Below are 26315 nucleotides of genomic sequence, written 5' to 3' on the forward strand. Positions count from 1 at the left end.
ATATCCAGGAGTGGAAAAGTATACGCACTACGAAATGGCTCGCTTAGGGATGCTGCCATTAGTGATGTGCGTGCGTCACCTCTTTCAAATACCCCATCACCGTTTCTTCGTGTAGAGGGAATCCAACTAGTCGCAGTGTATTCATAGCTGTCATTTCGGCAACAGAAAATGTTCTGAATAGGGAAAAAATCCGTAAAACATGGAAAAACCACGTCACCATTGTCGTTGAAAAAAGTTTGCTGAGCATGGCTCGTTTTGTCTTTGTTTTAGGGATGACAAACGACAGTTTGTTGCAGAGCAAAATTCGAGGGGAAAGCATGCTTCATGGTATCATTTGTTGATTTGTGTGGTTTAATTGCAGAAATGTATGGAATGAATACACACCTACCAATATTGAATAATACTGCCATCAATTAGGATTACGTTTCATAAATGGGATTGTGATGGAATTTTTCCGCCATCTGTTCTTTGCTAGAGTCTTTCATACTTTGATCTAGCAGACCGGTTCTGAACCTTCCGGCTGCCGAGCCTTTTGCTACTGATATTTGGAAGAGAAGTCGGATTCCATCAAACCGACCCGGATTTTTCTCATTCTTCTGCTCTTAATGTCTTTGGTCACCCTCTAGGTCGGAAGGTATCTTAATCATAAACAATCGGCACCTCTTGATGATTGGGAAAAGGAGGTACTCGTCCGTGGGGACTTGTTTAGTGTTCCGACTGTGGACTCCCTTGTAACTAAGAAAACTGTTACTCCTCCATATAAAAGCCAGGAAAGAAGTATATTAAGTCATTCCTGGTCGACTGTCTGTCTCCCACTGTCACATTCAATTTGCTCTCGTAGATTTTAACTTCATTATAGATGGCGGAAAATGTTTCTGATGGCGAAGTTGAGGACAATATAGGTGATGCTGGACGAGTTCGAGAAATCGTCAATGTTACCGAGATTCAAGGAGAAAAGAAAAACGGAAAGCTCTACAATACCGAGCAGAATGTATACCATCGTGCAAAAACATCGTAAGTTTAAAACATTTTCAATATCATTTATTTGTTTTTACTTTATTGCTATCTAGTCTTCAAACTTTTATTTATTTTTTTATTTTAGGAGAAACTCTGTATCATTTAGATGTCGACGCTTCACATAAGATAATTGCCAGGCCCGTCTTATTTTAAAGGATGGTCTTTATCGCACCTGTGGTCTTGAACATTGTCATACAAGTGAAGAAGAAGAGATAGCGCGAATCGAGTTTGTAAATGAGTGTTGCAGACGTGTTATTCAGCAACGGGCACCTGGAGGCCTCAAGCGCATATTTGAGCAACTTCGGCACGAGTAGGAATTCATTTGATAATGATATATTTTTCTCTTATAATTTGATTTCTTCTTTGTTTGAATCAGGCGACCCGAAATTATTATCGGGTTTGACGCTGCGATTGAAAAAAGAATGCAGCGCGCTCAACAAGATAATAAGCCACCTGTACCGAGGACATTTGACGAGGCAGAGGCTTTGCTAGTAGAGCTACCGCAATACCGGTAATAAATGATTATAAAACAAATGAAAATATTAATAAAAATAGTAGATTTCTCGTTTACAGGAAAACACTAGACGGTTCAGCTGAATTTTTTAGGAGCCGTGTCTCCACGGCTACCGGAACGGCATTTATCTTCATTTCGATGGCTCTATTGGGATCCCTCAACCGGTCAAAACAACTGCAAGGTGACGGAACATTTAAAACGGTCCCTCATTTATTTTACCAATTGTTCACGCTCCACCTGAAGGCGTATAAAAAGGTCAGTTATTGAATTCATTAATTTGGTGTACCATTTTTTAATTTTATTTTTATTACGTCTTGTCTAACCATTTCCAGTGGCTTATGTTCTAATGACGAAAAGACGCTACCCCTGTATAATCTAGTGATGGGGGTAATAATTGGAGCCACGCTTGAAGTGAACATCGACCAAGGCTTTGCGTGTGAACGCATTATTTCTGATTTTGAAGAAGCAATTCTTGTTGCCCTTCAAACATCATTCCCTGCCGCAGAAACGCGTGGTTGCTGGTTCCACTACGGCTAAGTATGACAATTTAAATTTAATATAGTAAACTACACAATAACTATATAACGTTATGCTATTTTTTTTTTGTCATTTAGGCTATTTATAAGAGAGCATGCAGGGAGGGGTTTAGGTCAAGACCGGTTGTTCAACGAATCATCCAGATGACGATCGCCCTTGCGTTGCTTCCTGCCAATCAAATTTACATCGGATTCGTTGTATTAAAACACATTTCTTGGTTTTGCCGTATTGCAAAATGTTAATGTTTTTTATTTTCCTAGGCAATTCAACGTGAAAATAGTATTGCTTTGCAACTGAAGTTGCCGGAAACGCAGGAAGCAGTGCAGCGGTTTTATCAATATTGGGCGGGCTATTGGCTGGCAATACAAACCCCAGCTCGGTTTAGCGTTTGTTGCCAAAGAAATCGAACCAACAATGACGTGGAGTCATGGAACCGTTGGTTCAATGCCCACTGTCACGGACATCGACAAAATTTCTGGGATTTCATTTGTAAAACTACATCATATAAACTATATTTCTTTTGCAAATTTAATATAATATTTAATTGTTTTTTCAGTTCATCTTCAAGAGTGTGAAGAAACCGCACGCCTCGACTTTATAGCTTTAGGTCAAGCTGAAAACATTCGTCGGGAGGCATTGTCGCAACGGGCTGCGCGAAAGGAACGTCTTATCATGCAACGGGAGAGAGACTTGGAAGACGGTCTCATAGACGTCTATGAATTCCTCTACCAATCGATGTCCTCTTTTGAACCTGCTGAGGTATATTTAATTATTATACTGTTATGAAAGTGTAAATATATTAAATAATTTTTGTCGGAAAATTATGAAATCAGGATTTTCAAAGAGAATTGCCTGGTAATACAGTACGAAGGAACCAACGGCGAGTTCATTTGAACGGCCCCGTTTGTCATACCACGAGCTGGGCCTCACAACGCTTGGCAAAGAGCTGACCAACCACGGCGAAACCCTGCTCCACCCCTTGATGGACAAGCTTTGGTGGTCGCTCGACCTGTTGGCCGCCTTCGCCGGAATCCTGCTCCGTTAGTAGAAGGGGTTGCCGCTATTCCTCGACCTGTTGGCCGCCCTCGCCGGAATCCTGCTCCGATTGCAGAAGGTGTTGCTGCTATACCCCGACCTGTTGGCCGCCCTCGTCGGAATCCTGCTCCGGTAGCAGAAGGTATTGCCGCTATAGCCCGACCCGTTGCCAGGCCTCGCCAAAATCCTGCTCCTGAAGCGGTTGTCGACGTCGTACAACCACTCGACCAGCGTCATCAAAATCATGTGCCACTTAATGAAGGGCAAGTTGTAGCTGCCGAAGCTGTTGCTATACCTGGTGGAGACATAAATGATGGAGGTGAGGCTGCTCCGGCTAATGTGCGCTGTAGCGTATGTTTGTTTAATGTCGTGAATCGAATATTCTTTCCGTGTGCCCACACATTCTGTCACGAATGCACTGATCGATTTGAACGTAACTTTCCTTGTCCGCAATGCCGTACGCCTTTCCAAACTGCGATCGTTTTTTTTCTTCCATAACTGTTTAAAATTCATCCTTTACATTTGATACTGCATAAGTAATTCTGATATGATAAGACTGCCAAGTGAACACAGACAATTCTAACATATGTTTTTTGTACCCCTGCATTACAAAGAAGACTAAGCCTTTCGATGTTCTGTAATTATTCCATAAATTTCTGCAATTTAACCACACAAATCACCAAATAAGGTAACTTAACATAATTTGTAGCTGCCCGGCTGGTGTAGAGGCCTTGTATAAAAAACAAAAGGGAAGCTGCCAGGCTGCCCACCAGAAAACAGAAGACGTTCCAGCATGGCATGATGAGCGATAAGCAAAGGACATCTTCAAATTGGTGCTTCCATAACTTGAATATGAGCCATGGCATTCTGTATCAATTAGGAAACATAAACAATTTGTAGATAACGCAGCAAGAAGTTAATCTTACCCCTTCACCTTCAAGCACTTCAATTGAACCTGTGTCACCCCTTGCTGTGTATGACACATTAATCGAGCTGTGCTCAATCTGTTCGACACTGCCTACAAATGTAAGTAAACAGGAATTCAGGTTAAAAGAAAGGCTACATGCTCAGTCTTCAGAGATGCAGAGACATGTGATACCATGTGAGCTTCTGTGTCATCAATCTTTAGTGTTTCGTCAACTGCATCCAATATATCCTTAATAGGCCTATTAACTTTTCTGTTTGTGGTCCCTCCTAGAAACTAAGAGAAATAAATAATTTCAAATGTTCTGAAAACATTAAAAAAAAAACAAAAATTAAAATAGACTATGGAAATGCAACTAAAGATTAGCAATAGTTTTGTTGCATGCCTTCAGATGATATATACGATCTCGTACGAAATGTTTGTTTGTTTGTTTGTTTGACTATGTTTAGAGTGCCTCCACTGCGGGAATACTGTCACGGATACGGGTCTTCTGATGAAGGCCACAAAAAGCACTGGCGATGGAGAGGTCGAAATGAGAAAAGGGGGAAAGTAGAATAGAAAACTGATAGATGACTAAATGCGTTTAAGAAGGTCGGACTTCCAAAGAAATTCGAGGACGGCGTTTCGAGTGGCGTAGTTAGAGTTAGAGTCGTCGGCAGAGGGGCTGAGTAATGTCTGGAGGTCCATTGGCAGATTGTGCTCCGAGCAGAGTCGTCTAAGGGCCGAGCGGTGAACTTGGTATTGCGGGCAGGCGAAAAGCACATGCTCGATTGTTTCCTCTTCGACACAGCCATGAAGACACAGGGGAGAAACCGATGGGTCGAACTGGGCGAGACAAGCGTTCAGACGGGTGCGGTTTGCGCGTAGCCTGTGGAGAATGCTATTCTTACGACGGCAGGGGTGGGTTAGCCACGGGTCAGGTTTTGGGGCGGATCTCGGGTGGCTCTCGAAAAAATTGTGTTGGCTAGAAAGGTAAGCAGCTAGCATGGAATTTCAGTTTTGGCGATATTTTTTCTTAACGTCTATAAGTGAGGTGCGGAGGGTCATTTTTTCGCACTGCGATGACCTTGCTACATTGGCTAAATGGTCGACGGTGTCATTTTCTACGATCCCGATGTGGCTAGGGATCCAATGTAACTCAATTTTGACGTTGGAAAAGAGGGCGTCCGCAGCAATGTTACGTATGTTGATGATAAGCTCATTAGATGGTCGAGGGTTGTTTATGGCTTCTATGGCACTGCGTGAGTCGGTGAAAATTTGAGCAAGTGCTGGGGAAACGTGACGAGCACATTCAATTGCTTTTGTTTAACCTAACAGTTCAGCCGTGTAACTATCCGTGCCATCGGGGAGTCTCCATCCCTTAGACATTTGAAGCTTTGGGAAATAGATGGCGCATGCAGAAGAATTGTCACCCGGGTTGACAGAGCCATCAGAAAAGATGGAGATTGAGTTGTCGTCTGCATTGTTGGTGTTTGGGTACAATTGTCTGAAGAGGATTTTTGCATGAGTTTGGTTAGCCGAGGAGAATTTTTTTGAGAAAGGGAAGAGGAAAGTTGGAATTTTCGGCATAATCCACGGGGGCTCTCTTAGTTTTAAAAGATTCCAGTGCAATTGAAAAAGGGAGATACCATAGGCCGACAGTTGAGATTTACTGACCAGGATGTTGGGAGTGCTGCGCGGTTTCCAGAAGGTAAGGCTATTGTAAGTTTGTGAAGCGTTTTTGTAAAAAGGATTGTTGGTCTTGAAATTTAGATTCATGACGTATTGACACGCCAGCCATTCACATCTGCAGCGGATGGGACACAAGCCAGAGTCAAGCCAAACATGAGCACGAGGAGTGAATTTGGGGGCTAGTAGAATGGATCGAAGAATGGAATTTTGAATGATGTCTAGCTTGCTTACCAGAGACGAGCTTGATTGGAGGATGACTGGATAAGAGTAATCCATGATGCTTCGAACAAGGGCAAGGTATAGGTTAATAAGTAGTTTCGGCTTGAGGTTCATGCTTCTTCTTAACAGGATCTTGAAGAGATTGTGCCTTTGAGCAACTTTACCAAGTAACTCAAGTATGTGTGGCCTCCATGACAGTTTTCTGTCGAAGATAATGCCTAGGAATTTGCCTTCTTCTACATCAGGAATTCTTTCTCCCAAGGCTTCGAGTTCGAGAGGCGCATTGGATCCTCTGCGTCTACTGAAGGAGATAGTAAAATACTTGGAGACGGAGATGGTGAACGTCCATAATTTGCACCATTTACAAAAACGGAACAGAGCCTTCTGAAGTGCCAGACGGGCCTTACGTCTGTGACGGTGGGCAATAGAGGCTGAAATGTCGTCTGCATACATCCGAAGTGATACTCCTTGGGAGTTTTGGAGGCTGTTTGCCAGTGGAAAGTTTCGAGTCATCACTGTGAACAGAAGCGGACTGAGAACTGCGCCTTGAGGAACGCCAAAAGAGATGGTTTTCGTTAATGAGAACGTGCCGTTTAGACTAACGCGTACCCGCCGTAAGGTAAGGAAATCTTTAAGCCATCGAATGATGTAGCCTGAAACCTTCACCTGGCAGAGCTTAAAAAGCAGGCCGGTTATCCAAACGCTATCATACGCTTTTGAGATGTCCAGGAACACACAGTGAACTTCTTTTTTGAAATTAAAGCCAGTTTTAATGTTATTTTCTAGATCCCAGATGAGGTCGTGTGTGGAGCAACCTTGTCGAAAACCAGCTTGAGAGGTCGGAATAAAGTTGCGGTGATCTAAGTGCCACGTGAGTCTGGCTTTCATTATCCGCTCAAAGCATTTGCCCATGCAGGAGGTGATGGAGATTGGTCGGTAGGAGTCAACTTTTTTGTTGTCTTTTCCTTGTTTCAATAGCGGCATAATATTAGCTAACTTCCAGTCATCAGGGCAGAAACCGTTTCTGAAAAGTAAGTTGAAGAGACTGAGCAGAATCTTGCGATTGGATAGATTGAGATGGTGAAGCATTTGGTTGTGAATAAAATTGGCACCCATGGCATTGCTTTTCGGGACCTTCAGCGCAGCGCTTAGCTCGTCCAAAGAGATAGGTTCGTTGAGCGGGTTTCTTATATCGTTGATGGCATCTTCGATCCGAGATAGAAGGGCGGTTTCGACGGGGTCATGGTTTATTATGGAGAAGTGGGCATGGGCAGTGAAATGTTCGACGAATTTATTTGCTATTTTGACGTACTTCTCAGAGGGGCTGATGTTACCTGCCACTGGAATGTTCGTCCAAGCATTAAAATTTGAGTACCTGGCACCCAGCAGGCTATTGGTAAAGTTCCAGATTCTTTTCGTATTTTTTGACTTGTTTAGGTCATCGATTAGCTTGACCCATGATAGATTTCGGGCTTTTGCCGGAGTTCTTTTTTTACGAGCTTCAGTTCTGTTGAGTGCCTGTTTGTTAGCGGGCGAGGGGATAGCCTTCCACTTGTTGAATGCCCGACGTGACTCGGCGACCGCTTTGCTGCAAAGCGCATTCCACCAGGGACGATGTTTTTCTTTTTTAATGGGAATGTTTTTTTGGGGTAAGAAGTATTTTTCGCTTGCAAGAAAACAGGCGGATTTGACCAGACCGTAAGCTCTGGCGGGATCATTGATGCGATCGAAGTCCGACGCTAGTAGAATCTGGTGAAGTTCTTCGTTCCAGGCATTCCATTTGGAGTTTCTGAGGACCCAGAGTGGTTGAGAAGAAAGTTCGGTGTGTGAGTCTGCTAAGCTGATAAAGATGGGAAGGTGGTCACTGCTCCAAAAGGGTCCGGTTACAATCCGGTGAGGAAAGCCGAGGTCTGTTGTCATAAACGTGAGATCAATAGTGGAGCCGGTGCCTGAATGAAAACATCTTCTTGTGATTAAGTCCTTAGTAGTGGCCAGTATCCACTCAGGGGCGTCAGACAAGAACTCCGCGATCGCTCTCCCACCTCTGTTTTCTCTGTGTGTAGACGTCCAAAGGCTATGATGGGCATTAAAGTCTCCTGCGATAATGGTAGGGCCTGAATTCTGGTGGAACAGCCTAGCTATGAGATCCGAGTCATATGCGTTGCCTTGCGGGCAGTAAGTAGAGAAGATAACTATTTCTTTTTTAACGAGGTTTTGTATTTTAACGCCAATTGTTTCAATGCCGTCTAAGGGTTGATCGAGAGAAATGAGACTGAAACTTAAGTAATTCTTAAGGAGGATAGCGACGCCTCCGTAACCGTCTGGGCGATTTTGGTGCACTAATTTGTATGAGCTCAGTTTACGGTTCATAAAAGTTACGTCATTGTCGTTCCAGTGGGTTTCACTAAGGACAAGCACTAGAGGGTTCAGGGTTGCAATCATTTGTAGAAATACCTCCCTTTTGTGGCCCTTAAGACCGTTGGCATTCCACTGTATGAGATCTACGTTGTTATTCATGGCGAGGTTTTTGAGATCCCGGGTGCGTCGTTACATGTTGGTTTGTGTCTAAGGCTTCGGTCGAGAGTAAAGCGGGTGTGAAGCTTGTATTTTGATTTTGTTGGCGGACGATTCGGCAAATTTCTTCGATGTAAGGGATGTTTGGAGTCAATCTTACCATGACGGGAACGATAGAATCAAGAGTGGTTTTGAGATTTTCATATAGATTCTTAGTTGAAGTGATGTTTTCCTGCATCTTTGTAGTTATGTCAAGGGGGGTGTATTTAAATAGCTGAGACTTGAGGGATTTGACTTGTAGCTTAGTCATTTCTAGCTGAAGTGCTTCAATCTGGGCGTCATTTGGAGCTGGTAAGGGTGTGGTGCTTTTTTGCTGGGAGGGAAGTGAGACGGACAACGATTTAGCGGGTGAAGATTGTTGATGAGGTGCATTATTGGACAGAAACTCTTTGGCTTGGTGGAACGACAAATTCTCCGCTTGGGCGAAATTTAGAATTTTTTGTTTCATGCGGTAAGCAGGGCATGATTTGTCGTCAGAGGTGTGCCTATTGCTGTTGCAGTTGCGACAGAGAGTCGGTGCGGTGCAAACCGCCGAGGTATCATGAACTTTGGAGAAAACGCGGCAGCGCTCTTTCTGACGACATCTAGATGCTGTGTGCCCGAGGAGCCAGCAGTTGTTGCATAACAAGGGGCGTTGCCGGGGATCATGGGTGCGAAAGATTTCGTTTGCGATCAGAACTTCGGATGGCGGCGCGCAGCTGCACCACAAAATGACAGCCTCTGTGGTAACATGAACATCTCCAATGCGCTTTCTTAGTCTAAGGGCCTTGATAACTCCGTACCGAGAGAGCTCCGCTACTATTTCCTCTTCTGCATCTTCTTTTGGGACCCCGAAGATGATTTTTTTGCACTCGGTTTCTCGGTTTGTGCGGCTACACTTTACTTCGATATCCCCTAATTTTTCTTGTTGTAACAACAAGTCTCTGGTTGACTGATCATCGGCGTGGACAAAGAGATCCCCGCCAGCGCCAACACGGGTGGACGTGAGAGGGAAATTGATCGATAAGGCTGACAAGATAGATTTACGTTCACTTAAGGATAACTGCTTGAAGCACTTTTTGAGAGACGGGAAAGAAATAATCACGGGTAAAAGGATAGACTGGTTTGAAACTAGGAAAGAGTCTGAGCTGCTGGAGGAGGAGACAGATTGACGTCTGAGTCTTTTAAGAGAACTGGGATGGGAGATTACGGAGCTTTCCTTTGAGACGTCCATTGGCTTCATTGTAGCGGGAAAGAGGAGGTCTAGACGGGTCGAAAATTACAAAGGACAAAGGAAGGAAAGGAAAGTGGAAGAGGTAAGAGGGCTAGGGAAGAGAAAATAAGGAAAAAAAGAGAAAGAAAAATTTTGGCGAGAAAAATACGGCACAACTGATCACTAGCAAGATACGAGACGAACTGCTCTTACGAAATCGTTTAGTTCATTCGGTGTCTTTCTTATTCGGCAGACGACTAAACAAAGTAAACTAAAAATCAACAGTCAACAGCGTCAACGTTACCATAGCTTCAATATTTTTGAACCAATAATTTTTAAAATACGAAAAGAATATTAATACTATTGAAATCGAAAATTAAAATGTTACCTAAATTTGAATACGTAGAAGAAGACAAAACAATTACTGCCGTGTGTTTGTTGATCTAGATTTTTTAAATGTTATTGATCCTAGTTGAATTACCGCAACGTATGGAGTAAACTCTGGCATCGGTAGTTAGCGCTCGGCCCCGCGCTAATCGGGGAGCTTTTTAGTCGATTCGGTGCGGTGACAATTCTTATCGGTGCGGTGATTTCAGTGTTCGGTGCCTTCCCCTATTGCACCTTTAAGGCACTTGGTGGCACTGCCATCTAGCATGCGACCATGTGACCCTAGTCACGTGATTCTCGTTGGCCTATCAAAACACAAGGTCACTGATAAGGCCACTCGCTTATGGCCAGCTATGGCTAAGACGGTGCAATCGGTGCAGCACCAATTCTGACACCGACAAAAAAATCCCCGCGTCAAACTTCCCCGATTAATTTTTATCGGTGAACGTTAGCGGTGTACCCGATCAGAATGTGATCGGGGCCGAGCCCTTTTTTTATGATTTTTATTGAAATGAAAAATAAAGTCTTGGAGTTCTACTGTCGGCCGTAATAATTATTTAAATATTAAGTGGAGTTTTGCTGTCGGGTGTTTGGGTTCTAGTGTCGGGTGTTGGGGTTCTACTGTCGGGCATTAAATATCATATTTAAGGTATTGGAGTTCTATAGACCAAGATCGGATGCTGAGTTGCCAAGGCTGAATTCCGACCTGCGGTATTTGTCCTCTCGGGCCCTATAGGAGGGAAATGAAAAATAATATATTTAATTAAGTTGTAGTTAGTTTTATTACAAAATCTTTTGGAATCGTGTACTATACCTCTGTGCTGATATAATACAAAAAATTTTATCTCCAAAAAAGCTGTTATTTTTCCAGGAAACTTTTTGAAAGGTACTTGTTTACCTTTCCACAACACCCCCTCCCCGTATTACAACTGTAGAACAAGAAGCAGACGTTTTTCTAAGTAAATTTCTGTTTCCTTATGAATAAGTCCTTTAGCATAATCAGATAACTGAAAAAGACTAATTGTGTCAAATAACTCATTACCGACATCACAAACTACACTACTCATGACATAAAAAACGAAAACAGTTTGACACTACAGTCACTAGTCACAGTCAATCACTTTACGTCTGCTACGGTACATTGTAAACAAGTACCTTTCAAAAAGTTTCCTGGAAAAATAACAGCTTTTTTGGAGATAAAATTGTTTGTATTATATCAGCACAGAGGTATAGTACACGATTCCAAAAGATTTTGTAATAAAACTAACTACAACTTAATTAAATATATTATTTTTCATTTCCCTCCTATAGGGCCCGAGAGGAAAAATACCGCAGGTCGGAATTCAGCGGTGGCAACTCAGCATCCGATCTTGGTCTATTGTCGGACAAAAAAATATATTTTTAAAAATCATATTAGTTCTACTGTCGGGTGGTGGGGTTCTACTGTCGGGTGGCGGGGTACTACTGTCGGGTAAATAATGCAATATTTAAATTATTGGAGTTCTATAGTCCGGAAAAAAAATTACCATAAAGAGCTCTTATGTCGGTTGCTAGAGTTCTACTGTCGGGCATTTGATATTTTATAAAAATCGTTGGAGTTCTGTTGTCGGGCATTGGAGTGCTATTGTCGGACAGAAGAGTTCTATTGTCTCATGTTATTTGTTATTTTTAATTTTTTTTTGTGGGGTTCTAATGTCTTTGGAGTTCTATTACATGGTAATTAATAATTACGTGGTGGTACATGGAGTTCTACTGTCGGACTTATCAACAATTTTTAAATATATTTTTAAAAGTTGGGTTCTAATGTCTTTGGAGTTCTATTGTACATGGAGTTCTACTGTCGGATTTATCTAAAATTTTTAAATATATTTTTAAAAGTGGGGTTCTAATGTCTTTTGAGTTCTATTGTACATGGAGTTCTACTGTCGGATTTACCAACAATTTTTTTAAATATTTTTAAAAGTGGAGTTCTAATGTCTTGGAGTTCTACTGTCTTTGGAGTTCTACTGTCTTGGAGTTCTACTGTCGCCATACCTTTTTCATTATTTTTTTTTTGGGGGGTTCTAATGTCTTTGGAGTTCTATCGTAAATGGAGTTCTACTGTCGGATTTATCTACAATTTTTTTATATATTTTTAAAAGTTGGGTTCTAATGTCTTTGGAGTTCTATTGTACATGGAGTTCTACTGTCGGATTTACCAACAATTTTTTTTTATATTTTTAAAAGTGGGGTTCTATTGTCTTGGAGTTCTACTGTCTTTGGAGTTCTACTGTCTTGGAGTTCTACTGTCAGCAACCCTTCTAGACGAGTCGCTCTCATCCCCGAGAATCCCGAGGATATGTGGCATGGTTAGGGCTGTGGCCCGGACCAAATGGGACGGGTTTTTTCTTGAAGGGTTAAAATTAACGGGTTTTTTTCCTTAAAGGGTTTTGAACCGGTTCGACGATCCAAAAAAATGACCCGTCCTGCTTGACCCGTGGGTAAGAATTTTTGGAAAATGTTTTCCGATGCTCTTATGAGACTTGAAATTATTTGGTAGAAATAGGCCCATTTTATTGTAGAAATAGGACCGCTTTAAAATATTTTTTAAAGTGGTCCTATTTTGTAGGGTCCTATTTTGTAGGTCCTATTTGACGGGCCTATATTGTAGGGTCCTAGTTTGTCCGGGCCTATTTCACCGGCTACCCTATTTCTAAGACCTCCCACAACGTTTCATATGCTATTTTTTGTCTTAGGAATTGAGTTGATACCTTTCGGAACGACCTTCTTCTTCTGTTTGCTTATCAACATCGAATACGGCATTCTGATTGGGGCGTTAGTCCATTTGTTGTTGCTGGCACATGAAGCTACTCGGACGAAATCCAGTTATGTTAGATATAAGGTTAGAAATCTTAAATATGTTGCATTTCTTTATTGAACTCCTAACATTCCGTTGTATTTCTTGAAACAGAAACAAGGTGTAGGGGAGCGTATCATTCTCAGGGCGGACCGCAATCTCTATTTTCCTTCTGTGGAGCGATTTCGCCAAGCACTGGGTAAGATATCCAATGAAAGCATTGACGATGCTACACCAAAGACTATAATTATCGACATGAGCCGCGTCAGCGAAATCAACCACACGTCACTTAAGGTAAATTAAATTTCCACAAAAGATAAAATTTCCGTTCTCATGAGTGTTAAACAAATCTTTGTCTTTGTCAGATGCTGAAGGCAATGCTGTCCTCCTGGGAAAAAGGAGGCGAGAAATATTCTTTCGTCAATGTTAGTGTGAACCTCGAGAAAAATATGCTTTCCGTCTTACCAGCTGGAATCAACATTTTACATGCCCCGACGGATACCGACACTGGTGACAGCGAAGACATGGAAGAGGCTGGAGCGTTACTCGCAGTTTCGATCACCGGCAAAGACACGCAGCACGTCTAGAATTGTACTGACAGGTCTATCTTTATAGCAACATACTCTTGTCGATTCCAAAAAGATATTCTTGAGGGAGATATTTAGACACGGAATTTGACTGCGTGTTTACTGTAATCCAGCAATAACAACCGATAGGAAGCTTCCTGTTAAATGCAATGACAGTAGGGATCAATTTGATAACGAGTCGAATACTCGCTAGCCAAACCATATGGAGCTAATGATGCACACAAAAAAAGTCGATGGTTATAAAGTTGGCTAATTTAATATTTATCAGCTTGTTGTGTTTTCCACCGTTCCCTAAAGTTATGAATCTTCTCTAACCGTTCGACCCATCTTTTCTCATTCCCTGCACACTCTTGATAGTCCTGTTTAGCACAAACTTAAATCATCACTTTTTTACGGTATAGGATTTATCTTTCTTATTTTAAGGGACGTGAAGTCTTTTCTCCTGTGCTCTGCATTGTTTGTAGTTTCACTCAAGTTATCGATCTATTTGTTTTATTTGTTTTCCAAATATTTGAGGGGGTTTGCGGGGTACTGAGTAAAATCGCTGTACTCCGGATTTATCTCGAACTCGACCCCTCTTTTGTTATGGGCAGAAATCGTTTGATTCCCATCGGTGAAATACCTTCTCTTCTATCTAAGTCTAGGGCCTTATTGTATTGAATAGGAGACTCCCTTTGTTGCCTTGATTGGGTCCATTTCCTTCCATTCTTTTATTGTGTTTGAACCTAATTTTCCATGTATAGAGGCTCCCTTTCTCTTTCAAAAGAATTGTTTAACTATAGAAAGTCTAGAAGCACACCCACAAATAACTAACTGCACGGATGCCTCAATCACTCGACGAATCTTTTATAATGATTAGTTTTATTCGATGACGTCATACGAGGTCGTTTGTGGATCAAGAAATAGAAACCGCCTCTGTTTACAAGCCAATTATCAAAGGCACCATGGAAAAGGCATATGGTTGCAAGAACAAAATCTATTTCGTAGCCTGTGCGCAGGAAATCTGCCACGTGGTACTTTATCGATGTAAAATAGATATTCCACAAATTCGATTAAAATGTCTGTGCTACGTGCGTGTTCTTTTTTCTTTCGTTGTTTACCGGCAACTTTCCTCACAAGCAGCACTCACGTTTGTTTAACATGTTTTTAGTTCAGTTTGATTAGTTTATAACTTGGAACGGTAATGGCAGAATTGAATATTACTAACCCAGCTTGCCATATTGACTGGTAGGTCTGTCTTTTCCATAGTGAACAATCAAGGCCGACTGTCTCCTAAGTGTTCCTGGTCGGTGAATCGTAGCGTATCCGCGGTCGCCACCAGCGGGAGTCTCGTCCAACGAATAGAAACTTTGCCGTCCGATTTGACGAAGTAGTTCAGCCCGCATTCCTTGTGCATCGTTGCTGTTTTCATTATTGCTGTTGTGGTTGCTAACATCGGGAGAAGTCTGATTAGAATATCCGTACCTTCAAAATGAAATGGAAATCAAAAGAGAATGGAACGGTTATATTCGGAATATTCGTTGTTCCCATTAATTTAGGCGTTTTACTTGTTGCAAATCAAGATTAAAATCAAACAGAAAATTAAACCCGCGACGGACGAAGCCAGGATGATATAAAATGTCAATAACTTCAAGCGACCTGCTACCGGTGGACCTGTAAGTAACACCAAAGAAAAAAAGTGATTACGGCGGCTCACCTTGTGGCTATGCGGTAATTTACAGTAAGTCTTCTAGCGAGTTCGCAACATGCAATTTTATTAGGAACTTACCACAAATAGGAAAACCTCCCCCCCACGTCCCGTTAGATTGGCAAACCGCCATGATGCCAATATTCGAAGTGGCCGTTGGGTGAACAACATTTTCTGTTGGCTTGCAATATACTAATGCGTTGGTCCCAACTTTGTAGCGTTCACCGACTAAAACTGCTCCGTCGAACGTGACGTTACGTAATTCTGGTTCATCATCAGCTAACAGCTTAAGCCGGATGAGGTGGATCAAGGATCCACACGTTGCCTCTGCACAAAACCCAAAATTCATTAGGCCGCATTCGATGCTAATATATGCTTTATATTTATGTGTAATCTGAACGTGAACTAATGTCAAGAACTGACCGCATTTTAACAGACTTCCTTTCCAGCTTCGTGTTGTCGTATCGCAGACACGACGTGAATGCTCCACTTCTAAATCTGAGTTATCGATTAGTCGTTTATTAGGATCAGTACATTTATAAAAGATTTCAGTTCCAGCGACGTAGGTTTGGTTATTGGTCACGTTCCTTCCATCAATTTGAACGAACATTCCGTTCGGTATTTCCGGCATGTCACAACTTCCTTTAGGGGCTGTAATCATGTGGTCTAATATGCGATTTTATAGAATAGAATTCGTAAATTTTCATCGACGAATCTTATCGTTTAAGATCCTGACCTTCATTATCCTAATAAAGTTAATTAATTTGGAGAAACTGTCAGCCTCCGTATTATTACCTGGTTCGCATCGAGGAATGACATTCCACGTTCCGTTATTGCAAATGGAGGTGATCAATCCATGAGCCGGCTGGTATGAATTAATGCAATCGAAGGTTAACTTCTCTCCGTGAGATAAAGTTGATCCAGAAGACTCGTTTCGCACGACGCCATATTCTACCACGGGTACGATGCAAGGCGCTTTAATTTTTATGAAAGAAAACATTTGATTTGCTATTAATTTGTTTTCGACGAGTGTGAACCAGTGGAACTAACATAAACATTCTGGTGGACTTTTACTCCAATTTCCGCCTTTTTCGCAAGTGGCAGAGGAAGCACCAATAAGCTTCGTGTTTTTGTTGCAACGATAAAGGATTGATCTGCCTACCGGTGACATTTTTAAAGGAAGATTTTCCGTAGTATCGATCCAGCCGTTCGAGATTGGTCCGGGCGATTCGCAGTATATTTCTAATATAAAAGAAAAAGTAAGGCACAAACAATTTTAATGGTTGTAAAAGCAACAACCAAAAAGGTAATTTTCTGATTTCTTTTTAAAATGTCATAACTGTTGCTTCGTACTAGGTTTTTCCATTGGCGTATCCGATGGTCCAAATGGATCGCGTGTGTTAATTTCGGTCGTAGCAGGAATACTGGTCATTACATCCTTTGGGGTGGATGTTTGACAGTTCATTTCAACCACTATCGACACAATGAATACTAATTTTACTAAATACAACATCGTTACCGGTCGGCATCAAAACGTGCACTAGAGAACATATTACTCTGTACTGTCTGTAGAAAAGAAACAGCTTTTTCAGCCTTTCGCAACCGGAAGTGGTCGGTTAAGGTATCACACCATGGTTTCCGTGTTTATTAGATGTTATCCGGGAAATAGTTTATTCCACTGATACGCCTGTCAAATAAATTCAACGAAATAGTATGCATAGTATGTTGGCTTTGATTGTTGACTTTAGTTGTTATCAGTCATGCCAAGTTAACGTAAAAAAATGTTTACTTCAGAAATCGTGAAAATTCAAATTTTGCCTTTTTTAGGTTTTGTTTAATGTTGTTATGCTATGCAATTAATTATTATTATCTTGTTAACTACTTGTCAAGTTGTCAGTAGGCTAATCTTGTCAGTAGGCAATTTTTCAGCTTTTAGAAACGCGTATTGAAACCTGGCCGCTAGATGACGGAGAGCGGTCGTCTAATAGTTTGTCTGCTGCTGCTGCAGCATTCGGCTTATAATTGTTGATTTATTGTTGTTCTTCACTTGCTGCAGTATCTTTGCTGTTTACTTAGTGCGGCGACCGAAAAACACGCAGATATTTTCATGGCTAGCCATGAATTTTCGAAAGACTCGAAATCTATTTTTGTTTTTACGTTTTCTTTGGTTCTGCTCCATTGGCTAGGTAAGTTGAAAGACAGTGATGATTCTAGAGATGCTCTTAAGCATTCTTTTACTGTGCATATTTTTTCCCTCCCTAGTCTGTGCTGGAGGAATTATGAGTGAAACTGAGCCTTCTTCATCCTATGTTGAAGAAGAGCATCATTCAGAAGATCATGAACTTGAACATGTCAAACATCGCTTAGAAATATTGCCAGAAGCTCCTCTCACAGGGTTTGCACTTGTCAAGAGAGTGGATGAGACACTCAATCTCACCTGCCAAGTTGTGAGAGAATCTGGACCATTTGTTAAATTTCAACTAGAATGGCATCTCCCTCAACATAGTGCAAATCGGTACAAAGATTTGCACAACTTGGTACACTATTATATAAATATACAATTATATATTTTATTGTTTTTTAGAATGCACAATATCTTCAATAAGCCTGGAGCTATAAACACCCTTCATCTGACAATAACTAAATTACAGGAGTCTGATAGTGGAATGTATCGTTGTATTGCCCGTGGTGAAAAATTAACACAACTACAACATTCGGTTGATATTAGTATTTTACCAAGTAATATGCAGTCATTATGGTTGGCATACACATATACTTAATTTTATTGATCCAATCTTAGGAAAAGGAACTTGTGGTGATAACATGTTCATGTGTTCTTCCAAGTCTTGCATACCTCAACGTTATAAATGCGATGGCACTCCAGATTGCGGTGATGGAGCAGATGAATCCAAAGAAATTTGTGGTAACTTGAAAGAAGACATGAATGAATTAATGAACGGAATATATTCCAGTTGAACGTGTGATCTTCAGGTGAATCTCCTTGTGACGGTAAATTGCACTGTGACGATGGTAGATGTATATCGAAGAAAGTCTGCTGTGACAAGTACTATGATGCAAATTGTACAGCAACCTACGAAATCCCTTGTTGCGGCAAGCTGCTCAATTTCCTTGCGCCAGACTTTCCCCTTCAAACGCACCATCAGTTCCACGAAATCGGTTTTCTCCAGTCTACAATGTATACGATCATAGGTATGGCCTTGGTTCCTATCATCTTTTTAAACGCTCGGGAAGGGGATTGCTTATTCAAAGCTTTATTTTGATTGACAGGTTGTGCCGTTGCTTTCGTTTTGATCGTTACTTTCACAGTTATTACCGTGTGCCGCGTGCACATGCGTCGCTCGGCACTTCCCAACGCCTATGCCGCATACCGATCTGACACCAGAGTATGGAGTGATCTAGATTCGTATTTAGCAACTTCCAATAACAGATGGACACGTGGACTGCTCCGATCTGATTTGAGTCGATCTCCTGGCTTAGTCTTGAACTCCTATGGGGATGCAGGCGGCCCTGGACCCAATACCAGCCTATTAGTCACGTATAATATTAATAATGGCGTCCAGCTAATGGGTCGACCTGTCGAACCACCTCCCTACGAGGAAGTGGCCGCTGGTAGACACGCTACTGGTAACCGAGATGAGCCACCACCTCCTTATGTCTCACGAGAGAATCTTAGCACTGACGACTGGTCGGCGACTCGTAATGTCAACAGCAATAATACTAGTAACAACGTCAGCAATGGCCCGTTCCTCTCAGCTATTTTCTCACTTCTAGTAAATAACGCACAACCGTTGCCTGTCCAACCACAGCTGGCTGAAAGAATAGTTCCTCACGCACCTGCGCCTCTGGAGTTGGCCGCTGAGCGTGTTGAGGAAGACAACAACAACGGGGATATCAACGGAAATAACACGGGGCAGATCTGGGTCAGGCCCAACTTCAATAACCGCGCCCTTCAAAATCCAGAAGCCAACACGACAGAACAGCCACAGCGACCATCATGGATGAATCCGTCATCTGACCCTCGCGGTAGCCCCCCTTCCTAAATAGCTTCCAAAATCGCTATTGCAGTTTAAAAACGGAATGACTTTTAACATTTCTTGTTTCGTAATGTAACAGATTACTATCATATCTAATCCTTTGACGTGCGTATGGGTTCAAGTGCAGAAAATGATCTGTTTTACGGCACATGTGTGAACTTTTGACCTCGATCGCATATGTCTACGGCATTTCTTCATTTTTAATCACACAACTATTTCTCAGTATCGTCGACAATGCATGTGCCAATCTCTTGTACAGTTTCTGAAAATTTTCTTCTCGTCCCATTTAATTCGTGTTTTTCCTCCAAAGTGAAACACTTTGTCTTTAAAAATTCGGGTCAGTGTTTGTAAAAATTTTTAGAAAAAGAAAACGTTAACCGTATCCTAATAGACATAACGAAAAGATGCATTTTAAGCCAACTTAAGCGTCCCGCTTTCATCGTAACAGGGTAATCCTTGCCTTTGTTTATCTTCTGGGCTGCTGAAAATTAGGATGTTTGTGGTTTTCTAGGGTATGTCGACAATATCTTTCCATATCATATCTTATTATTCATTAGGTAGAACGGAGCCTCTCCTCATAAATGATTCGGGTATATTTGCATCCCAGAAATAGAAAAAAATTATATTTTTGGTTTCATAGGTCTAGAAACAAAAAGTAAAAAAAAACAAAACAAAACAAAAAAAAATCAGAAAATAAACCCCGCTAAGGGATGGCCGTCGCTGTCCAAAGAAACTGTATCATATGTTGATGACATTTGGTGTCCGGACGGAGTTCAAGATACAAGGAAGAAAAAGGAACCGTTCCGCTCAGACGAACAAGATGGATGCCTCAGGTGAACCCAACCAAAAAAAGAAAGAGATAAAATTCGCATAGTATGAAACGCGGCAACCATCTTGCTAGAAATGGTTATGATGATGCTCACGAAATCTCCATTGAACCGAAAGATAACGGAGGTTTTGCACCCCACAAGAGGAGTATATTTATATAGAAGTCAATTAAAGTTTTGTTGCACACGTTCGTGGCCGCAGTCGTGTACTTTTTTCCCCATCCTGTCCTTAATACTTGCTAGGGGTCGAACACCTAAGTGGAAGGAGCTGGAGCCTGGCCTCGAGCTCTCATCAGGCCTCAATTCGTTGCCACTTGTTTTAAGAAACCGCCTCTTTTTCCGTCCCTCTACCAGTACCTACCTTCTTTTTAAACCATCGATGATTTACCGAGCGGGACTTGTGTGTGAAATTGAGGCTAGCCCCGATGCTTTTGGTGTTCGAAGCCACGTATAAAAGCTGTCGACTTCCAACTTGAAGTCACACAAGAACTTGTTCATTCATTTGATCAACAGCTCCTCTCCGGATTTAACAAAACAACACGATGGCTTCCAAGCTGGTAAGATAACATTTTCTTTGTTTTGAATTCAGTTATAATTATCTACAAAAAAAAAAAAATAAATAAATAAATAAAAAAAAAAACAATAATAATAAACCCGAATTGTTCTTGTAGATTTTGGTAACCCTCTTCTTCGCTGCCGTCGTGGCTGCTGCCTCTGCTCGTCCACGATTCTTGGCCATTCCTATTGAGGACATCGAGTTCCTTAATGGACCCGCTCCTTATCCAGGATTCCAGCTTCCCGCACACCGCGTCCGCCGTGATGGTATTTAACTTCTAATTCATTTTTTCTGATATTTTTTTTATCCCATTGGTTATTGACTTGTTAAATTTTTTTAATTGGAAACGTGAAGCTCAAGAGCCGGAACCATCACCCTCTGCTCGTTCCAGCGGTAACGCTTATGGTGGTAGCGACTACGTCGATTACGGAGCCTATACCGGTGGAAATGGTGCCTTCGGCTGGTACTCTGACCACCCCGTTGGCAACCACTATTAAAATCTCACTACCAAGAAAAGGCCTGATCCTCATTTGAACATTTAATCGATAAAAGATCTTTTAGCAGCCTCAATTTCTCTATCAGAAAACAGCCTGTCTGTTTGTTTTTGTTTTATTTTATTTCTTTCGTATACGTTCTCAATTGTCCAACGTCTCACTGTTGAGCAGTTCGTTGTTCCTCACTACCATCATCTTCAATCGTGCTGGTCATGTGACGATGCACTGTACGTAATTTCTTTGCTGTTGCCTAGACTACCATCTCTGGCAACGAAAATAAAAGACGCACATCCACATGAAAAATCTTTGTAAAACAAAGTTGTCCTTTTATTTCCCATTTCCCTTTGGGGATGTGCACGATAGCAAACTGCAAGTCAATAAGCGATGTCTGACGTGACTCGATGCACACTGCAAACCTCACCTGGACAGTATGCAGTACTATATGCCGTCAAAGGGATAATTATCCCTAAGAGTTTAAAAAATAAGGCTCCCCGTTTGCCGTTGTCAAGGAGACAGGTCTACAGTACTTAATTCACGTCATCTATGCCACACAGTTAAAAATAGTCATTCGCAGTAGCTGCGTCCTACTCGGACGCCAGATTAAAAAGTTCTCAATTTCCCATCATACGATTTCATTTATTGCTTTTGCCCGTTTCCACCATCATCACCCACTACAAATTTAAGACAGAAGACACGCCTTCCATCGGTGCTGCTCCCAAACGGAAGGGTTCAGCAACCATTGAGTCGGGTAAAAATATATACGGTTAGTTATAGTTGGCCTTGATTATTTATGTTCGTGCTTTACGTTGCGTAAACTCGAGACAGTTCCTTCGAGTCTCTTCTGGTTTTGTCGAAAGCCAACCTAGTTACGTGGCAAGAATAACAAAACAGTTTCTGGTATTTCTTTCTTCCTGTTTGATTTTGTTTACGTTTTCGAACGATGATTTCAGCTGTAAATGGAGGCACAATGTAGCAATTCTAGTGTCAATACCCAATTGCGATCCACTATTGCAAATCTGCGTGACCAACTGGACCAATGCAAACGGCAAGTGCTTGAACTGAACTCCCTTCAAGGCGACTTTCGGGCAAAGCTCGTCTTACTTTTAAGGAAAATGGAAAAAGAAAACATTCTGCAGCAGAGAGTTACACCTTGTGGTGTTACTTTGACCGATACTGAAACACAGACATGTGAGCTTCTACCTCGAAGATGGAATTCAGATCTTAGCTTGGATCTTGATGGAAAGTCAAATGGAAAGCGCTATCAGAGAGTGGAAAGAAGTGATTTGGCTTCTCTATGCATCTCATCAGAGGCAATTGTAGCCCCTCCAATCATACGCCAGCCCCAACAAAAGAAAACATACAAGTCAAAATTTACTAATAGACTGGATGTAGGCAATCATAGTATTGGCAAACATCAAGTGGACAATCTCTTGCTCTCTGATCTTGGTCTCACAAGCCAAGCCCCTGATTTCTCGCAAAGTGAATTCAATCTGAGTAGTGATGATCACTGGTTAAAAGAAAATCAAAAGCATCTAGGTGGAAGGGTCCGATTCCTCAGCCATGAAGATAATCCCGGTGGTTTTAATCATAATGAGGAAGACCTGGAGGATATGAAAGACATGCCCCAGCAAAGCCAAATTTTCCATTCTCACAGCGGTAGTTGGGCAACATTAACTCACTCTGAACGTGATTTATCTGAATTGGACTCTTGTCTCTCACTCAACTACCAAGAACGCACAGAGCCAAAATTCTTCGCGAGCAGTACTCCGTACAAAAATTTACGGTCCAAATTCAAGCAGAGTGTCTCTTTTCACGGTTGTTAATCATTTCTGTAGTTCTGTGTCCTAAAGGCATCATAGGCATGCTAACATACATTTGAAATTCTTTTATAGATTTACTACCATCAAAAGCAACTCAAAGTATGCCGAATTTGCAGAAACAGAACCATTCCGCAGGGGAAGTCAGTAATTCAAACTCACGCCGAACTTTGCCACTATCTATAAACACTGATATTGGCAACTCGAACAAAAGACATTCCTTGACCAATATGGAGCAACGTCCTCACAATTTCACGGCTAGTCGTCGCTCTTCTCTTACAGGTTAGTTTTTATCCAGTTTTCTTTTTTTGTGCCATCTGATGGTTGAACGCTTTTTCTTTTCTCCTTTTTAAAAGGAGACATTGAGAATGGTCCGTATGTGCCATCGGCCATTTCCAGCCTGTTTCTTGGCGGTCGAGTGAAGGCCCTCCATGGCGGTCACTTGGTCGTCACTGGTATTGTATGGTATCGCGGGAAGCTGCCTGGTATCACGGAAGATATAGTGGGGATCGAGATTGACCAAGTAGGGCTTGGAGGCGATGGTACATTTCAGGGTCATCGTTATTTCCGTTGGTACGTTTATATATATATTTTTTTGCGACGTTTTCTGTTGTCATAACTGTAACACGCTTTTTCCGTTTCAGTGCTCCGGGTCGCGGACTGTTTGTGCCATTCCGCAAAATTATCATGGCTTGGCCTACTCATCCACAATAAAACCAAAAACACAAAAAACAAAACACAAACTAAACGTGACTCGTAGAACGCCATGCAGGTTCCGTCCTGGACAAAACATATTAGACTGTGTGCCATGGTGCTATTAATATTTTTATTGCCCCCAATATCCATCTAGTCGTTCCGAGTCGTCGTCTCGTTCTTAAAATATTTTCGTTACCTTTGAAAACCCCAATCTCTATAAGACGCGATCGCCATCCTACTTTTTTTTTCCTGAAGGTTATTTGAGTAACATGACAATGCCATGCGCGGAACAGCTAATGGTAATGACTTCTACTTGAAACGGTGGACTTTGAGTTACATTAAGACTTTGGTTTACCAAGAGAATTTCCCCTGACTCGTGAGAAATACTGGTGATGGAGTTCTCTACTCAGAATAAGCTCTGAAAAGTTTCATGTTGTGTCAAGGTGCCCTATCCACCGTTTCTTTCTCCCAAGTGAACGATGGCGTGCTCCACGGTCATCTTGACCTCTTTGTTATTGTACCGTCTCTGTGTTGGCCATTTCGTGAAATCCCCAACAGAAAATTTTGTTTTCCAATTCCAAACTAGTCGACGTAGATGTTTGTCGTCTCAAATCGAGCCATCCCTTTAAGTACATTCCGTTAGTGTTCTAGGTGAAGCTGGTCGCGGCATTTTCAATGTAGACCCACTTAGTTTGTTACCCATTTTCCAACCTTCCGAATTTGGCTAGGAAAGTTTTCGTATGATTATCCCACTTTTCAAAATAAGTGGTACCGTCTCTCCATCGTGATGTGTGCATAGATGAGCGATTAGCCATTTATTATTAAACGTTGTTCGTGCGTTAACTTCTAATTGTTTTGACCGAGAAATGTACGCACTTCGGGAAATGATGTAAACTCATTGCCCTAAAATTTATCCCATTTTAAAATGTGTGTTTTTTTTTTGTTTGTTTCTGTTTTTTTTTTCTTCTTTTAGTTTGAAAATACACTCACGGATTCGTTCAAGAAATACAAACCATGGGTAATTCTACGATTGTTTCGAAGAAAGTCTATTTTACGGGAGAACGAAATCGTACCGTATATACTAGTTACAACATTAAATTTACAATTGATATTTTTTATTTTATATTGTTTCTTAGAGAACCAGCTCCATTTATATCATCGAAAGATTAGAGTAGCAAATTTTCTTAATGGTTTTTCCTCCAGGCAAACAGTTAGAGGATCCCATTAAACAAAATTTATAGAAAAAAACAAAAATAAACGGGTCCATAATTTGGGTACGGCAGATAAGGCAAGTCCATTCTGGCCGGCTGTGGTCTCGTTTTCTTCTGTCTTTAACACAAATGTTTATTATTGGCGTTCACCACCGAAGGGCGCGTCAAAAGGGAAGTCCATTCTATTTCCAGAAATATCAATGGGTCATCGTGAAAACCATAAAACGGGTATTAAGAACATCTTAAACTATTTTACAGTTTTAACCTAATTAATACCATATTTATTTATTTTTTATTTTATTTTTTTACGAGGAGTGACTCACTTTGGGAAGTCCGGAAAGTTGAACCTCGACTCGATGCTCTGGTTGTCGTCTAGCACAATCTCTCTCGGAGCAAAGCTCTGGAAATAGCCTTGGTCACCGCTTGTAGCTTCAACTCCATGGAGATCAGCTTGTTTTCCAAATGCCTCTTTAGACGGAGCGAAATCGCGGCCTTCCAGCTGCTTTAACATAGTCTCAACAGGCTCTTCTCTAGCTTCCCCTCGGTCTTCGACACGAGTTTCCGGTAGATCCGCTCTGTCCTGGAAGTCGTCATCCAAAGCAGCGGGCCAACCTTTCAAGACACGACCTGAAATAGCCGGAACGAGGATCATAGCCAAGAGGGCAAGAACCTGCGAAAAACAAAATGTAGTAAGGCAACTTAAAATCTTAACTATATTGAGGGAAATTACTTTGATTAAAACGTTCATTCTCGTGCTCGTGTTGTTGAGTGGACTGGAGTTGTCGACTGATGTCTGATACAGTGGAAACAGCACCGAGGCTTTTTATACCAAACCGTTGGAGAGAGATTGTCCAGTAATCCGTGCAGAGTACACATTTTTGCCTTTGGGAGTGAAGTGAGATAAAAGAAAAGAGGAGGTGCTCAGGTGGAGAAAGAAGGTATCTAAAATGCTCTTTGAAGAATGTCTTGCTTTAGCCGTAGGGATGTATAGATCGAGCATTTTTCGGGCCAACCAACACACTTAATGCCTCATATATGGACATAATGTTGCGGTTGCAGAGACTTCGGGGCCAAGAAGCACCGCCGGTCGGACAGTTGGAGAAACAAACGCTTTCTCCACGGAACACTTTGCAAAGTATTTTCTCAAAAATTGGTTGAAGAGAAACCACGAAAATAGCTGACATATACAGGAAGATTACCCCAAAATGACAATTATCATTTGTCAAAAGAAAATTTGGCCATGTTGCAACACGCAATGACGCAATTAGCCTCTGCCGTTGATGATTTGGAAAAGGAAAGCCGCATAGGCAACTTCGGGGTGATTTCTGAGTCCACATCTCTCAGTGATCGTTCGTTTAATCTGCACCCCAGACACACAACGAGGTGAAATGTGAAAGCATCAACAGATGGAAAAGTTTGGTTTTACTTCTCTTAAAAATTATTCGTTTATGTACGTACGTGTCTGGTACTCAGTGAGG

The 26315-nt window shown here is 41.6% G+C and overlaps 7 protein-coding genes, 1 long non-coding RNA gene and 1 pseudogene across 9 annotated transcripts; 5 read left to right on the plus strand and 4 right to left on the minus strand.

The window, feature by feature from the left end:
• Nucleotides 1–859: 859 nt before the first annotated feature.
• Nucleotides 860–3744, plus strand: LOC123477122 (annotated as a pseudogene).
• Nucleotides 3745–3765: 21 nt separating this feature from the next.
• On the minus strand, nucleotides 3766–4664 carry LOC123476995. Its single transcript, XR_006652070.1, has 3 exons — nucleotides 4203–4664; nucleotides 4030–4121; nucleotides 3766–3970 (listed from the first exon to the last, which is right to left on the minus strand). It is a non-coding gene; the product is annotated as an uncharacterized LOC123476995 (long non-coding RNA).
• Nucleotides 4665–8427: 3763 nt separating this feature from the next.
• LOC123477123 lies at nucleotides 8428–9714 on the minus strand. The gene has a single exon (XM_045180542.1). The coding sequence runs from the start codon at nucleotides 9712–9714 to the stop codon at nucleotides 8428–8430; it is 1287 nt and encodes a 428-aa protein (XP_045036477.1).
• A 3054-nt stretch (nucleotides 9715–12768) lies between these two features.
• Nucleotides 12769–14563, plus strand: LOC123476996 (sodium-independent sulfate anion transporter-like). The gene is made up of 3 exons (XM_045180084.1): nucleotides 12769–12952; nucleotides 13022–13201; nucleotides 13273–14563. Exons 1-3 carry the CDS (start codon nucleotides 12788–12790, stop codon nucleotides 13492–13494), a joined length of 567 nt encoding a protein of 188 aa, XP_045036019.1. The 5' UTR covers nucleotides 12769–12787; the 3' UTR covers nucleotides 13495–14563.
• LOC116933724 (CUB and sushi domain-containing protein 3) lies at nucleotides 14453–16868 on the minus strand. 2 transcript variants are annotated; one of them, XM_045180083.1, is made up of 8 exons: nucleotides 16738–16868; nucleotides 16535–16654; nucleotides 16232–16423; nucleotides 15977–16156; nucleotides 15605–15847; nucleotides 15263–15508; nucleotides 15042–15147; nucleotides 14453–14958 (listed from the first exon to the last, which is right to left on the minus strand). In XM_045180083.1, coding segments are annotated over exons 1-8 (1350 nt in total). In that variant the 5' UTR covers nucleotides 16739–16868; the 3' UTR covers nucleotides 14453–14696. The 2 variants fall into 2 exon arrangements, with proteins under 2 accessions (XP_045036018.1, XP_045036017.1); XM_045180082.1 differs by lacking the exon at nucleotides 16738–16868 and having other exon boundaries at nucleotides 16535–16730.
• Nucleotides 16869–16923: 55 nt separating this feature from the next.
• LOC116932903 lies at nucleotides 16924–19656 on the plus strand. Its single transcript, XM_032940819.2, has 6 exons — nucleotides 16924–17367; nucleotides 17444–17696; nucleotides 17766–17920; nucleotides 17982–18104; nucleotides 18173–18391; nucleotides 18470–19656. Exons 1-6 carry the CDS (start codon nucleotides 17289–17291, stop codon nucleotides 19240–19242), a joined length of 1602 nt encoding a protein of 533 aa, XP_032796710.1. The 5' UTR covers nucleotides 16924–17288; the 3' UTR covers nucleotides 19243–19656.
• Nucleotides 19657–20463: 807 nt separating this feature from the next.
• LOC116932936 lies at nucleotides 20464–21416 on the plus strand. Its single transcript, XM_032940853.2, has 3 exons — nucleotides 20464–20620; nucleotides 20735–20885; nucleotides 20974–21416. The coding sequence occupies exons 1-3, from the start codon at nucleotides 20606–20608 to the stop codon at nucleotides 21114–21116; spliced, it is 309 nt and encodes a 102-aa protein (XP_032796744.1). The 5' UTR covers nucleotides 20464–20605; the 3' UTR covers nucleotides 21117–21416.
• A 496-nt stretch (nucleotides 21417–21912) lies between these two features.
• On the plus strand, nucleotides 21913–24873 carry LOC116932911. The gene is made up of 4 exons (XM_032940827.2): nucleotides 21913–22928; nucleotides 23006–23212; nucleotides 23287–23503; nucleotides 23575–24873. Exons 1-4 carry the CDS (start codon nucleotides 22070–22072, stop codon nucleotides 23642–23644), a joined length of 1353 nt encoding a protein of 450 aa, XP_032796718.1. The 5' UTR covers nucleotides 21913–22069; the 3' UTR covers nucleotides 23645–24873.
• On the minus strand, nucleotides 24736–25716 carry LOC123476997. The gene is made up of 3 exons (XM_045180085.1): nucleotides 25568–25716; nucleotides 25161–25507; nucleotides 24736–25019 (listed from the first exon to the last, which is right to left on the minus strand). Exons 1-3 carry the CDS (start codon nucleotides 25583–25585, stop codon nucleotides 24974–24976), a joined length of 411 nt encoding a protein of 136 aa, XP_045036020.1. The 5' UTR covers nucleotides 25586–25716; the 3' UTR covers nucleotides 24736–24973.
• Nucleotides 25717–26315: the final 599 nt, after the last annotated feature.

The sequence above is a fragment of the Daphnia magna genome, linkage group LG10 (assembly GCF_020631705.1).
Source record: "Daphnia magna isolate NIES linkage group LG10, ASM2063170v1.1, whole genome shotgun sequence".
NCBI lineage: Eukaryota > Metazoa > Arthropoda > Branchiopoda > Diplostraca > Daphniidae > Daphnia > Daphnia magna.

What these genes read in the sequence shown, in the direction of transcription:
- LOC116932911 (XM_032940827.2), top strand. Translation starts at nt 22,070, where the DNA reads ATGGAGGCACAATGTAGCAATTCTAGTGTCAATACCCAATTGCGATCC. An exon ending in TCGTCGCTCTTCTCTTACAG is followed by an intron (nt 23,213 to 23,286) that starts GTTAGTTTTTAT and finishes CCTTTTTAAAAG; the next exon opens with GAGACATTGAGAATGGTCCG. An exon ending in GGTCATCGTTATTTCCGTTG is followed by an intron (nt 23,504 to 23,574) that starts GTACGTTTATAT and finishes TTTCCGTTTCAG; the next exon opens with TGCTCCGGGTCGCGGACTGT.
- LOC123476997 (XM_045180085.1), bottom strand. An exon ending in AACTTTCCGGACTTCCCAAA is followed by an intron (nt 25,020 to 25,160) that starts GTGAGTCACTCC and finishes TTCTGGAAATAG; the next exon opens with AATGGACTTCCCTTTTGACG.
- LOC123477123 (XM_045180542.1), bottom strand. Translation starts at nt 9,714, where the DNA reads ATGAAGCCAATGGACGTCTCAAAGGAAAGCTCCGTAATCTCCCATCCC.
- LOC116933724 (XM_045180082.1), bottom strand. Translation starts at nt 16,694, where the DNA reads ATGTTGTATTTAGTAAAATTAGTATTCATTGTGTCGATAGTGGTTGAA. An exon ending in TACGCCAATGGAAAAACCTA is followed by an intron (nt 16,424 to 16,534) that starts GTACGAAGCAAC and finishes CTTTTATATTAG; the next exon opens with AAATATACTGCGAATCGCCC. An exon ending in AGGAAGTCTGTTAAAATGCG is followed by an intron (nt 15,509 to 15,604) that starts GTCAGTTCTTGA and finishes GGTTTTGTGCAG; the next exon opens with AGGCAACGTGTGGATCCTTG.
- LOC123476996 (XM_045180084.1), top strand. Translation starts at nt 12,788, where the DNA reads ATGCTATTTTTTGTCTTAGGAATTGAGTTGATACCTTTCGGAACGACC. An exon ending in CCAGTTATGTTAGATATAAG is followed by an intron (nt 12,953 to 13,021) that starts GTTAGAAATCTT and finishes TTCTTGAAACAG; the next exon opens with AAACAAGGTGTAGGGGAGCG. An exon ending in TCAACCACACGTCACTTAAG is followed by an intron (nt 13,202 to 13,272) that starts GTAAATTAAATT and finishes TGTCTTTGTCAG; the next exon opens with ATGCTGAAGGCAATGCTGTC.
- LOC116932936 (XM_032940853.2), top strand. An exon ending in ACACCGCGTCCGCCGTGATG is followed by an intron (nt 20,886 to 20,973) that starts GTATTTAACTTC and finishes GGAAACGTGAAG; the next exon opens with CTCAAGAGCCGGAACCATCA.
- LOC116932903 (XM_032940819.2), top strand. Translation starts at nt 17,289, where the DNA reads ATGGCTAGCCATGAATTTTCGAAAGACTCGAAATCTATTTTTGTTTTT. An exon ending in CCTCAACATAGTGCAAATCG is followed by an intron (nt 17,697 to 17,765) that starts GTACAAAGATTT and finishes ATTGTTTTTTAG; the next exon opens with AATGCACAATATCTTCAATA. An exon ending in TACAATGTATACGATCATAG is followed by an intron (nt 18,392 to 18,469) that starts GTATGGCCTTGG and finishes TTTGATTGACAG; the next exon opens with GTTGTGCCGTTGCTTTCGTT.